Here is a 14,666-nt window from a genome sequence, read left to right as displayed (position 1 = left end):
AACTAATTAGTGGTAACCGGTTTTACTAGCAGGCCAAAATTTTCTGCTCACAGCCAGCGACACGCTTTGGGGCATGAGTCGGGCAAAATAGATTCTCCGTCACAACAAAGACCAGCCAGACAAACTCTACTCTCCAAGCAGAGGTTGGTGGGGGAGATCGTCACTGTTTTATCATATGCCCCGTTTTTTTTGTCCGCTCGCCCCACCAAAATGGAGAGTAACAAACTCCGCGCTCCCGTTTTTAGATATTCTATGCGTAAAAAAGACACATCTCACAAACAGTCAATGGCGGGAAACTTTACTTTTTGTCACATAGCTACATGTCTAATGCTTCGGTCCCATTTCCAATCCGGGGCCCGGTCGGGCAGCTTGTGGGAACGAAAAATATGATAGAAAAGACAACAAAAGACACAAAACATAGAAGAATCACTCCTAACCATTCATTGTGTATTTTCTTGATATGCATTTTTTATTTTTTGTTTTCACAAACAGCCCGGCCGGGCCCCGCTTTGGAAATGGGACCGTAGCATTAGCCCACGGTGTACACGGAGTGAGTTGCTCTTCAATTCAATTCAATTCAATTCAATTCAATCTGTCATTCCTCCATAAAACTGCCTTACAAACCTGCATCAAGCTACATTATTATTAGTATATATATATACCAGTATGTATTATGCATAATCTTTTAAGAATAGTACTTAGGATCTTGGAAACATATGGGGGGGGGGGGGGGGTTGCATTGGGACCCCAACAAGTGTGGACGTGACAAAATGCAAACAAATGCATCAAAGAGATCTAGAGTTATAGCTGCGAACGCACAAACACAGACAGTGAGGTCCGGAGTACTAAATAATCTGCATCGTCGCAGGAGACGTAAAATGGGGGTCCCGTGTTCGAGGAGGTGTCTCGAGCACGATATACAACAGCCTCATTACTCAGATGGGTACCTTACTGGCTGTAATAATACAACCTAGTGAATACTTTGTTTTTGTGAGATGTTACAATCGATGATCGCCGATTCTTCGAGTCACACACAACACACCTTTACGGCCATTATTGTTGTGCCATCTTTTTTTATCCGCTAGGTGACGCCCTTGAAACGAAGCGGGAACCTTCCCGCTTCGTTTCAAGGGCGTCACCAAGCGGATAAAAAAAGATGGCACAACAATAATGGCCGTAAAGGTGTGTTGTGTGTGACTCCAACGGCTATTGCTCCTTCATTTTGGGAAATCCTTTTTGCCACCATCGTTTTTTAGAAGTATTTCAAACCTTTATGTATTTGGTTTACCGAAGAAGGCTCAACAAAACCTGCTTGTTGTGTCCTATCCTTGCAACGGTGGGGTTGAAGTTCACAATGGTGCAGTTAGTGACCTAACAGATAGAGAGCGCTAAAACATTACCGTAAAATAAACTGAATTAAGTACATGGACAAAGTGTGGCCTAATCTATACTTACTTGTATACGTACATTCTACTGTGTCTTGATAAGTTATCTTTTATTGAGGGTCAGACGAAAATATAACTGTGGTTATCGACGGACTAGCTCCCAAGTATGTCACTATGACATATAAGTAGAAATTAGAGTCGACACGCAAGACTCTGTCTTTTCGGACACTTTAATTGTATTTCCCAACCCCAACGTGTTACAAATGGTACTCAGTTCTCATCAGTACATTCTAGTGTGTCAATTTCTCTTACAACAAACATTAGAGATAATAACTTTTTCCCCAAAAATTTCAAAAAGAAAATCACGACACAATACATTAAACCCCCACAAGTCTTCAATATTTACAATGCAAAATACACCCAAGTACGAAAGTGACGTTGTCCAATATATCTGCTCCCCTGAAATTAAACCGGCGACGTTTTGAGTAATCTGTACACGTAGTACGTCAAAGCATATCAATCTTTTCCGCCACAAGCTCCTTTTTTAGTGTCAAACTTTTTATTGGTTAATAGTATAAGTATACTGTATTAGGATTCTAAACCCAACTACAATTCTACCACATGTGACTATGTAGATCAATGGTTGACTATTCTAACTGTACAACGATAAAAGCAAGCCTGTCATCATCTTCTTATAATTTTCTTATCATCTATCACTGGAGACGTTAACACAATGTTTCATCCATCTTGGGATGTGTCTGACCGTACAAGAATGGCATTATAATCCGTTAAAAATAGTCGTTTCCTGCTAATTTTTTACTTTTTTGTTTGCCTGATGCCCCTTAAATTCAGTGGTTCCATTTTCACCCGTAAAACACTGACTGCTGCATTGATAAATGAAAACCGCACAAAACCCTGCCAGTTGCTTCATTCAAATCATCCGCAAGGGGACGCTCTTACAAAACCAACGTTAACTGTTAAATCGATCTACTTACCTACCTACCTACCTAGTCCAAGATCTACTGTGTTTTGCTTCTCCTGATATGATTCTTGAATTAGGTAGTTTTACCAAAGCGAGAAGACAAACTTTGAAAATAAACTAATATTTCGAAAAATACACACTTCTGCTAAAAATAGAAACAACAGCTACACAGGAAAAAAAGCTTGCAAATGACAATGAGCGTGCAATACCAATGGGATGAAAAATATGTAAACAGCAAAACAGTCGCTCTACTGTAGACAAACATGAACATTGTTGTGACAATCCCTTCAATCCGAGCCTTGTCTCTTACATCTCGATGTCTGCACATTTTTGATGGGATGACTCCAAATCAGATACCTTTGGAAAGAAGAGAAAAAATAATAAAAATGTCATAAACAATAGCATATTAGAAACTTACAACATGCATGTAAGAACACAAGAGAGGTGGATAGAGCTGTGTGTTCAGGAAAAGGCAATTCAGCCCACCAATATAGGAACTCAACATGCTGTGAGGAAAATAACCTGTGGCAGGAACAAAGCTGAAAATGATATGGATGGTGATGAGTGCATGCAAAAGAAACTTTGATAGTGAACCTCCGTGTCAGAAAAAGCACCTGTAGGATTTGGAATGTTACCGTTGTTGCTGTTACTGCTCAGTGAATCTGCGAGATTCAAAATCAGATACGGACATTATGTCATACCCGTCATATTGTATTCATTCATTCATGTAACATATTGTATTTTCTGTCCAACATACTTGCGTGTAGGATCATTCACTTACAAAACGACAGAAGTAAACTTTTCACAAACACGGCAGAATACTCAACGACATCTGTTCATGATTTCCAACCGAATGACTCCATTGCCCGTAACATATTTCTATTGTGACATTGACCAGTTCGTACGTCGAGGCTAAGACGTTCGAAACTCTCGCCCACTATCGCGAGATTCTCGTCACGTTACAATGATTGCTGGGATAGCTAAGTTAGAATCATGGTAGTCGTTAGAGCTGTGTTATCCACTGGACTGGCGGTTTGTCATCACCTGTGAGACAGAAGGTACGGACATGAACGGGAAAAGTTGCTGGATCATATGTAGACACTTTGCCTTATTTTCTCAGAGACGTTATGCTGTTCGGTGGTGTGCTGACATTAATACTATCTATTCGTAGGCAACCTTTAGAAGATGGATGGGATACTAAGTGATTGTATACGTAATGTAAAGATACGTTGATGAAGGTTAGACATCCAGGTAATAAGATACCCCAAAATAGTTACTCAAGCAACTGGATAAAATTTTGAAATGTAAAGATAGTGTCTCAAAAACAAAAATTAGATGATTTGTTGGAAATGATGAACAGATGTCAACTACTTAAGAATAGATGCAAATGTACTGTACCAGTAGGACATACATGTATCCTCCTTATTGTAACTTTAGTGATCTTTGACCATAGCCTGACAGACAGCGCATGATTTCTACCTCTATCTTCAGCTTCAATCTTAAGTTGAAATAAACAACGTTCTAGCTTTGTGTACTAAGTGATGATGATGTCGTTGCTTCCCGATGTTGCTATTGCTTCATACTGACCCTCGGTGTCCAGTTTCTTGATGTCGGTGAGCTCGGCATCGTGGATGGGTTGGTCCTCGGGGGAGGCGCACGTCACACACCGCCGCAGCCGCCCGGTGGTCGCGGCCGGGTCCAGGACGAACTCGTACAGCCAAGCGGCCAGGATGGCTCCGGCGATAGGGCCCACCCAGTACACCTACAGACAGCAACATACATGGTTACATGTCCATATACTAGTATATCTTTACTTTGTTCGTCTTCAGACAAGTACTGTTAGCGGCCTGGGAAAATTGATGTTGAGTATTTCAGATTACGGTCATGAAAAGATTAGTTAGGGATTCTCTTCTTTGAGGGGAGTGGCTTTCGGCCGAAGTGATCAAATAAAAACAGTTAAAGAGTGTAAAACCGCCATTGTATCAGGACACTGGTATGTTCAATATCATGTTTTGATTATACAGTTCTATATAACGTTACATTGTACAAGCACAAGTTTTTATTGCAACAGAAATCAGAAATGAAGAGAACATGTTCGTAACAATTCTAAAACGCCTTCATCACTCAGATATCGGATCGATAATTTTATGTCCCTCGCCAGCGGTCGACCCCAAAAAAACTGGGTCGCCAGGTTTTACTAGGGCCGGTCGGTTAACCAGAAACACAATATTGTTCTGTATTAATACTTCTCTCTTGTGGAGAGAGATGTGACAGCCATCCTCTACCCTGCACGTCTTATGTTGACTCTTTCCGGGGACATGTCTATAACTGTGCCAAACTGTTTATACATAATAATATGAGAAACTTGAGACAATTGAATGAAATCTGAACCGTACAGGACATACCATCCGATCCCTATATACAACACACACGTTATTACAGTTGGGCAGATGTCACCGAAGTGGACAGAGAATGCTGCGGGTCAGTACATTCCTGTGGCCGCCGGTTTCATCAGTGCGTGTTCCCCGTGAGGATGACCTCCCCGTGTTGGTGACCCGGACTGATCCCCGGCGGGAACCAGGCCCGCATTTGTCGTGGGTTATTAGAACGGATGTATTTTACACAAGATCTGACGTACGCTAGGTATAAGACTTCATCCGATGATTTCCATTTACCAAGAGATTCACAGTGTGCGACAATAATAACATAATCACTCTTGTAGCTGCTCTATATATAGCCGTGGCGACTAACGAAGGGAGTTTTTGCTTGATATTACATATACTTTCCCTTCTTAGTCGTAGGGCACGACAGAATTTGACTTCTACTCGAGCGGCGCCGGCCTTCTAACTTGCACGCCGGGCCCGATTCTTGTTCTCCCTGAACTCCCAACGCCCTTACCTGCGACGCCGGTCACTTAAGCGACGCCGTAAACCCCATGTTAATCCACAACAGGGCTTGATGCGGCAGAAGTCAATGGAAAACAACATCGGGTCCGCCATTTTTGGTTTGAAAATAGAAGGAGGGCAACGTCATCGCAACGTCATCGCTTGTACAGCCTGATTGGTGCGTTTACTCACATGACTGGACTTGACCAATCAGACTGTACAAGCGATGACGTTGCGATGACGTTGCCCTCCTTCTATTTTCAAACCAAACATGGCGGACTAAGAAGGGAAAGTATATGTAATATCAAGCAAAAACTCCCTTCGTTAGTCGCCACGGCTACTCTATATACATTTGTATGTAACGTAATCTCTTTTGTACCGTAAGAGCTTCATCATATGTAACTAGTATTAAACAGACGTCTGTTTGTGTTTAGATAATGCATCACTTTAAGACGACATAGACATGCCTACCTTCTGTCATATGCAATTTGTAAACATGTTCTTCTTAGATATATAATCACTTTATTCACTCATATGATCATCTTTATTCTTCCCGTGGCTCAAATGTAAATGTGTATTCTTAAAAAGAGTTCCCAGCATCCTGTATATTTACTCCGAAATTCTCAAATGTTTGAAAGATCCGTGTTTGTGTGTTGTGAACTTCTTTCATTTGCTTGATCCTATTTGCTTATACATGTATGTTATAATCAACAGTTATGATCATACGTACATGTATAAACCTCACTTTGGCTGGAAGGCCCATGAAGAACATTGTAAGTTTCTGGTCTCTTTTCTATGCTCTCTTCATTTCTGTAACTTAATGATGTGTTTCTTTTTATGTAGAAAATAAACAACAAACAAACATACAAACAAACAAATAAACAAACTGCACGTACCCAGTGGTTATCCCAGGCGTTCATGACGACGACAGGACCGAAGGAGCGGGCGGGGTTCATGCTGGCGCCTGTGTACTTCACCTGGATCAGCCGGGAGGGACGGAGGGAGGGAGGGGTAAAGAGAAAATCATTAGTTAGTCCCGCTAATTTATCAACACATTCACTAAAGGTATTCTCGTCCGTAATATTCTTCTGATCAACTTTGCTGTGCCGATTCGGGCCCTTGCCTTGCTAGATGAAATGAGAAGACATGTCCAAAGAAATGTATGTCAGTACTTTGGATGCAAGTCCTTTATCTAGTCCATTATCTAACACACATCTGTAAGTAGTTAGTATTCCTGGACATGAAAAGAACAAATTACATACAAAGTACATCAAATAATTATGACAACTTAACAGGCTTCTTCAAGCTGACATCTAGACATGTAAGTGATACCAAATACAAGTACCTTGTATTTAAGGACGCGTTTTTCGGAATGGTTTGAGTCGGGAAACCAGCTGAGTCATAGTATTGAAAGATACACGTCACTTACTGAGCCAAAGATAATAACTTCAAGTGCCAAGTCTTAAACACAGAACAGTCTTAGTGCCACAAAACAGGATGTTCCCCAGACAGGGACAACTTCACTGACAGAATTCCAGGTACTCCTTGTGCTCTAATATTTATGCAGTCTCAAGAAATTGATGATACTATCTAACCCATAGTTAATGATAGCCTGGGGTCGGATTTTTTTCAGCGTTGCGAGTGTAGGAGCCCCGGTAGTAATCGAATAGCATCCAGGCTAAGTTAATGATGGTAAATTGTACCTTTCTTATCTCTTCGAGGCTTTCGGGGAGTAGGTTGGGAGAGGAGGGGCCCCTTATACCAGTATTCTCCCAGCCCGCCGCCCCAGCAATTTGATTGGATCGAGCATGTTGATCGCCGACAAAGTTAGGATATTTCATCCCAAATATCTGCCAATCTTAATTAAGTGAAGCTTAACACGAAGGGGGAAATCCCACATCCATGAAAGAAGATAGAAACCCCTTAAGAATCGGCCCTCGTACCTACTTTGAATTCATGTCCACGGAAAAACCATGGTCAAGTGATATATTGCCCTCTTGTGCGACTGCTTGGGTGAAGTAGTACTGTACAATTCGCTAGCACTGGCTGAAGGTTTTATGACTTTTGCAATTTACAAACAATTCACTACAACATTCCGTTCAATTTAGTACGCTGTGTAGTGTGCATATAATATCCAGAACCCAGGTGATTCTTCAATATTTACTGCTTTGAAAAATCCACCTTTGAGTTTGCCCCGCGCTGCGGTATACATAATGTATGCCTGGTAGCTAACACCCCTTTCCACTAGAAGCCGTTGAGAGACCAGATATTTGACAGAACGCTCAACGAATTTCATCGTTATAGAACGATTTTTTAACGTTTTTTTGTCTTTTAAATCATACATTTTGCAATTATGAAACCAAGTGGCACACAAATCTAACTTTGGTCCTGGACCCGCGACGCGTTGGCGACCTCGCTGCGTCCTAGATTGAATTAGAGTTAGCCTTGACTTTACAATGGGAATACCATGTAAAACGTACACGAATGACTAAAAAGACAACAAATCAAAGATTCGTTTTTATCGATGAAATTCGTTAAGCGTTGTGTCAAATCACTCGGTCGCAGCAAGGTCGCCAACGTGTCGCGGGTCCAGTGAGAGGGGCCCTACCGGGCTGATTGGACCCTCTCTGGCTGACTGGACCTTCTCTGGCTAGCATATACGATTTTCGCGCCCGGTGTGGATCTGCTTGGAGATTAGGGGCTGCATGCATGCTCAGCGATCGCCGTATAGTGGAAAGGGGGCCGAAATGTCACTATGTTTGTTCTGTGTTTTTATGGTTTATTGGCGGCGACGTTTTTATTTCTGTTCCACACACACAGCGTGTATGAGTTATGCGTCTAGGTCGCATCACTAACATTTGTCCCTGTGGGCATTGCGGTTTTCACGGTTTCCTAAATACCTGGTTTACTGTACACATTTGGGTCGTAAATATGCCAGTTGGAGTACAAAATGAGAAACATTTAACGAAGAAAGTTGGGTGAAATAGCGCGACGAACACGGAGGGAAGGGAATTCAGGAAGAGTTGAAGTGTAGGGGGGCCTACTAGTCTTTCTCAGACCCCGAACGTGATATGAGTATACAGGGTATGTACGTAATCACATACAGGGAAGTTATTAAACACTAACACTACGAGTTTGGTTGATATAATTTTGGTAAAGAAGATCATAATTTTTCATGCCAATTACAACCGTCTTTGCCAAATCAATGAAACAACATAAAACAAGAAATTTAGAAAAGCTGTATGTATTTTATGGAGGTATGAGGTCTCCAAACTCTTGTCATGGTTTGGTCTGGTTTGGCGACGCTGCACTTGACACTCAGACACATCTGGATTTCCTCTCGCGGAAAATCGACGATTTCGCGAAGCAATGATCCGTTGTTTACATGATTTGTCGGAACTTATTGCTGGTTTAGATAAAGCAACGCCAAGAACAGCGGCATGGTGTATATCAGGGACACTTCGACTTGTCCGCACGAACTTTCTCAGGAAGCCAGCGGCTACAATCAGTGGCAATAACACGTCCACGAATTTTCTTTTTTACTTGATAGAAGACACAACGTACAGTGTAAAACATGTCTTTGGTCATTGAATAGATTGCAGTGACTATCCAGTACAATACGATCCGATACACAAGAATAAAGAATGTGTCATCTGATACTAGAAGGTATGTTAGACATGGACGCGACGCGTTCTTGCATCTTGTGATACCAGATCTGTCCAATCGTTTATAATGTTCTCGTATGGCTCAAAGATGAAGAAGCAACCCCCTGTCGAGTTGAGCTCCTGCAACCTTTAATTCTGTTCTTCCGTTAAATCGGTTGTACCTTGAAGATAATTCGGATCATTGACAATAGATGTTTTTAATGCGCAGTTGAAATGATTTGTTCGAGTATGAAAGAATCTTGTGAATTGTAAATGTGATTTCTTAATTTCTCTTATTTAAGAACTCTTCTGAACCAACGGTTCTTCTTCTAAAATCATCGAAGTGCTGTTATCACAGTTTCTAATGAGGGGGGGGGGGGTCCTTACTCCAAATATTAGGAAGACATGGATGAAGTTATATCTTGCTTTAGAATCTAAACAATACTTTTGCTGTACAATACCTCTTTTTCAAACCATTGGTTCCACCTTGATGCTAATTCGTGTAAACGAGCTGAAAATGTATTTATCCTAAGACGGGTATAGTTGAAATAATGTTTATAAGTGAAAGCGGATTAAGAAATACCCCGTCGTGAGCAAATCCTTTCAACCTTCGCCACGATGACCTATCGACAATAAAAATCTTCCACATTGTCAACTTTCACTTGATGCTGATTCGTACCAACGAACAGAAAAATTATTCCGTTCTATGATCCGAAGATTAATTTCATCTCTAGATGGAATAATCTTTGTGGGAACACCCAGATTAAAGAACACCCTGCTGGGATCAAAGTTTAAACAACTTAAAGATATATCAGTTATTGTGTTTGTCTTATTTTCCGCCCAGAGAGTTCTTTTGAGTTAATCGTTATTAGCGAAATACACATAGCTGAAATGATGTCGGATTTCCTGACAAGACATCCATTGTATGTAAAACGGAAGGTGGTTGAACTCTATGTCTCGAAGGGTGTTGTTATGGATAATTGCACTTGTCGGAATTTGAACACGCTGATTCCGATGTTCAACACGAGTTGATTCACAAAGCATCAGATCACCGCTCTCCCATGGAATGGCACTTTGCCCAGCGCCTACATCACAATTTGACAATCTTCAAACAGATGTGCAGAGGAAATATTCTATCAAAGGTCATTTAACGCGTGTCCGGATGTCGTTTGTGAGCTTCTGCCAATGTGGGAAAACGTTAGCCAGTCCGAAAACTGCTGGCACGATCTCCCTTTCAAAAATCCGATTTGAGATCACCATATAGCCTGTATAACATGATGGTGCCCGCCTGCTCGGACGTGATTTTCGTGAAAGAACACCATAGCAGAGCTAGAGATGAACGATCAATATGCACGTTAACAACCAGTACTTCAGGGTATTTCATGTTTTATGTCGAAACGTTAACGTTAGAAATAGATTTGTGTGTGATACTAGTCGATATTGGAGCTAGCCGACTTCTTAAACTCCCGTCACACGGCAGGAGAATCGATCGGGGGACGAGTCTGCGAGCTCTAAATGATGTATTTTCGGCGGTAATACGCCCGGTAGTCTCTCGATCCTCGCGCGATTTTGAGGGATCTGTCCACGTTCGCAGGTCAACGAGCTCCGCTCAATGTGATAGGGTAGATTTTCATGGGAAAATGTGCTAGACTCTCGGGTGATTGTCAGAACCGACAACCTTTTGGCAGTCAACAGATCCGACCGAAGCTCGTCGAGTGAATGACAGGGGCATCACGACCCAAGCTCACACGGGAGAGGAACTATCGATCCACGGCAGTAAAGCACAGGTGGTTCGTTTTAGAACCCAATCACGCAGAGTAAGATTTCTGATAGATGGGACCACGAGGGGGCGGAAGATGTAAAGGCGGAAAGGTTCTCCTCTCGTGCATGATTTAAGCCTCGCTATCATCAAGGACCTCTTTCCACTAGACGGCGATCGCTGAGTGACCGTGCAGCGACCAACATTAGATTTGTGTGACCCTTGATTTTGTAATTGGAATTTGATGCAAGGTGCAAAAAGATGATTTAAAAGACAACAAATCACACATCTGTTCTTTATCAATGAAATTCGCTGAGCGATCTGTCAAATCCTTGGTCGCAGAGCGGTCCCAGCCTCAAGTGGAAAGGGGGTGTAACGGGGAATCGCGGTCGACTGTCTGTTGAAATGCCTAGATGTATACAATATATGTATTGCATATCAGAGAAATCATTCTATATGCGCATAAACTATGATTGTGAGAAATCAAAGTGCGCTTCTCGGCAACTTGTGTTATACGAGTGGATTATTCTATATGCGCATGAACTATAATTATAAGGAATCAAACTGCGTTTCTCGGCAACTTGTGCTATACCAGTGGATGAAAATGGCCCCAATAATTTCATGCATGCTTAGTAAAGGAATGCGCTCAATCCTGTGCATAGATGTAGTGTCGCAGGTTTTGTACAATTGTTCCAGATAACATTGGCACTTTTTTCACTCAAATTTTTAATGCACGTTTAGTAGAGGAATGCGTTCAATCCTGTGCATAGATGTAGTATAGCAGGTTTTGTAGAATTGTTCCGGATAACATTGGTACTTTTTTCACACAATGGAACGGCTTACTGGGTTCAAGATTACCCCGTCAGTGAGGCCCCAAACATACCCCGTACCCAATCGTACAGTACTCCTGCGTACCCTTGATCATGTTTAATGATGATGAAAGACAACCGGTGTCGGGGAGAGGCTATCAATAAAGCACATGATCATGCATTCATCGGATACCATCTGAACAACACAATACAGTCGCTACGGCTCCTTGTCAGAATAGTTCTGCCTCGTTTCCACGGAGAATTCATCATCTCACGTGTCGTATGTCTCGTAGAAGCCTTTCCTTGTTGTTGAAGCTAGAACTGAAGAGGCCGCTAGGGATGTCGGTATGAGAGATGCAACCTGAACACGACCTAGCTATAGTGCTGTACTGCTCTGTTGATATATTGAACCAAGCGCTGGAGTGTTTTGTTTTTGAACGTACTGAAGCGGCCGCCGTCACAAGTTACATAATCAACCTCGAGACAAATGGATTTTATGAGAGGCAATATGTACACATCACGCCCCTTTGTACACACCACGCCCCCCCCCCCCTGTGACTGAAAATACATGTATGTGACCTTGTGGATAGGGTCTTAAAGGTCAGTGACCATAATGCATTTCAAGTCAGTAATTTATTAACGGCTACGAATGTACAGCCAAACCGCATCGCGAAGCAGATGCTGCGGGTATTGGGTATATACGTATATTGGGGCCGACATTCAGGTTATAATACGCCCACACGGTGCTGCCCTAGTGCCACTAGGCACTACAGGGGGGTGAACGAACGAATTGGGTGCCACGGTGCCAGAATCTACTACACAGTGTGCGATGGCAATACATCATGATGGCGTTGTACCTGGCTCAAGTCGGACCCTACAGGTTCCCCATCAGTCCATGCGCTGCGATGTTGGACATGTAGGGAACCAACACCTGCTAATGTGTTGGCAAACACCTTGTATATCTGTCTATATTACCTTTCTACATCGGCCTCAGTCAATAACCTCTATCAGAACAAAGTTCAATACAGTTGAATAACACAGACAAAACAAATACTAGTTCACAGTGTGAATAATACATAGAGTTGTCTTCAAACAAGATGGTTTTCATCTTTAAGAGGAAAATGAAAAAAATCTGATCGCATGACAGGATGCCAGAAAAGTAAAAAAATACAAAAAAAAACTTTTTCTGACGTGCTGCTTTTTCTGCAATTTTTTTCATAAGATTTATTACGTTCCAATAATGCACCCCCTCCAGCGATCATTAACGATTCTCCCCCTATCTAGTAGCTCTTCACCTAGGACTTGATTGTTTCGAAGTATTATTCCTCGATAATAGCGTATATCTGACGACTTCTGTTGTTTGTTGTTGTCTCAACTATTGTCAAGTAGCTAGCAGACAACAGAATTTACGTTTTTGATTGAACAAAGTTTGAAAAGTGTGGTTTCTGCAGAAGTTTTCGGTTAGAAAATACAAAACGTTAATAAAGATATTTTAAATGTTATATGAAATGTGAAATTTAATTAGGATTATATTTCAAACATATCATTAATCTTGGTGTCTCTCCTACCATAAGTCACACGTTAACAGGTTGGCATGTCTGTTTAACGGCGCTATGAATATGTACAACTCACCCCAAATAGATGACCGATGACGACAGAGAGACCGATGGAGAGAGAGGCCGAGCCGTTCAGGTCGGTGCGGTTGGAGTCCACGGTGGCGAAGATGGTGAGGACGAGCTGGAAGGTGAGCAGGAGCTCCACGCCGAACCCCATGCCTGCTGACATCCCGGCGCCCAGGCCGGTGACGCCGAGCCCTCCGCGGACGGCCTCCGGTGTCACGGCGTACACCAGCCCGGCTCCCGCGATGGCACCCACCAGTTGAGCGATGATGTAGAGAACGGCCCGCAGGATGGTGACTTTTCCCGTCAGGAGTAACGCGATGGTGACCGCTGGATTGACGTGCCCGCCGGAGATGTGACCGAAGCATTGTACCATAGTAGCGATCGCAATACCGAAGGCCAGGGCGATCTGTACCATGCTCGGTGAGGTGGGCCCGCCTGGCCACCCCGTTGTAGATCCGATCCCGATAAAAACAAAGAGCAGCATCGCGAAAAACTCGCCCGCGATTGCTCTGTAAAAGTTGAGGCTCGTCAACTCTTTTCTATCAAATAAACGACCCATTGCTACTCTTGTCTCCTCTCCAGTGCGCTATTGAAAAGCACCACCAAGACCCGAGAAATCCTGTCCACCGACTGGCCCAATACCTCCACAGCATTCAATTATAGCCTGAGTGGCCACGCCCTTTTTAGTCCGAAGAACCAACGAGAGACGACCGCGGGAAAACACGCACGCAAAAACATTCATTCGCAGGACGATGCATTACGTTATAATCACACCTGTTAATAAATGTCCTGGTTTTCTCTTGACAATCAAGAATGGATTTTTTCTGGTAATATAGTGCCCCTCTAGTAATGCACGTACACATCAGATTGCGTGGTGGTAAAATGCATTTTATGATAGCCGACATATGGCCGGGTTAGACAACTTGCAGCAACAATGTCAAGTTGTTTCTCCAATGTTTTATGTATATTTCAGGTTGTCTAACACTAATTAACATTGAGATTAAACACCCATACGGTTCTGTCAAGATACTAGTAATAGTTTCGAATAGTTCCTCCTTCACAAGCAGAAAGTTGTGGCCTTTCCTGTTTGATGATCTTTGATATTTACGTTCTCCATTGACAAACTTCCGTTTATTAGATTATATGTTGTCTGGAGTGCTTCAGAAGAGTGGTGGTTCCACAAAAGTAAATTTGTTATTGAGATCACAATGGCAAAAGAGATCATTATAGATAAGACAGGATGGCTTGTGTAGATGACCACGCCACACATGCAAGCAGTCATATAGCCGTTATTACCTTCGCCAAGATGGTTATGTTTTCGGTTGGTTGTGTTTGTTAGAGGACGGCATAACTTGAAAAGTAGTCGATGGATCTTTATGATCTTTGGTACTAGTATATGTGTAAGTGTCGGCAAAACTGAGGACAAATTTGATTTCAATGACATTGACCACATGGCGGCTTTCTACGGTACTGCAGCAGAGATTCAGGTTTTGATACAGTTCTGAACATGCCATGGGTGTGATATTTCGGTGGTAGACAGCCCATGGACAAGGAAAGAAGTCGCGTAGGCCCCCTAGCAG

At 42.5% G+C, this 14,666-nt stretch overlaps 1 protein-coding gene across 1 annotated transcript; it reads right to left on the bottom strand.

Annotated features, from left to right (window-relative positions):
- Positions 1–1,597: 1,597 nt before the first annotated feature.
- LOC136439048 (aquaporin-4-like) lies at positions 1,598–13,745 on the bottom strand. Its single transcript, XM_066434190.1, has 4 exons — positions 13,097–13,745; positions 6,149–6,229; positions 3,955–4,129; positions 1,598–2,724 (listed from the first exon to the last, which is right to left on the bottom strand). The coding sequence occupies exons 1-4, from the start codon at positions 13,643–13,645 to the stop codon at positions 2,717–2,719; spliced, it is 813 nt and encodes a 270-aa protein (XP_066290287.1). The 5' UTR covers positions 13,646–13,745; the 3' UTR covers positions 1,598–2,716.
- Between the last annotated feature and the right edge of the window lie 921 nt (positions 13,746–14,666).

Source organism: Branchiostoma lanceolatum, chromosome 7 (genome assembly GCF_035083965.1).
Source record: "Branchiostoma lanceolatum isolate klBraLanc5 chromosome 7, klBraLanc5.hap2, whole genome shotgun sequence".
NCBI lineage: Eukaryota > Metazoa > Chordata > Leptocardii > Amphioxiformes > Branchiostomatidae > Branchiostoma > Branchiostoma lanceolatum.
Note: the sequence above shows the minus strand (reverse complement) of the source record. Positions and strands in the feature narration are given on the sequence as shown.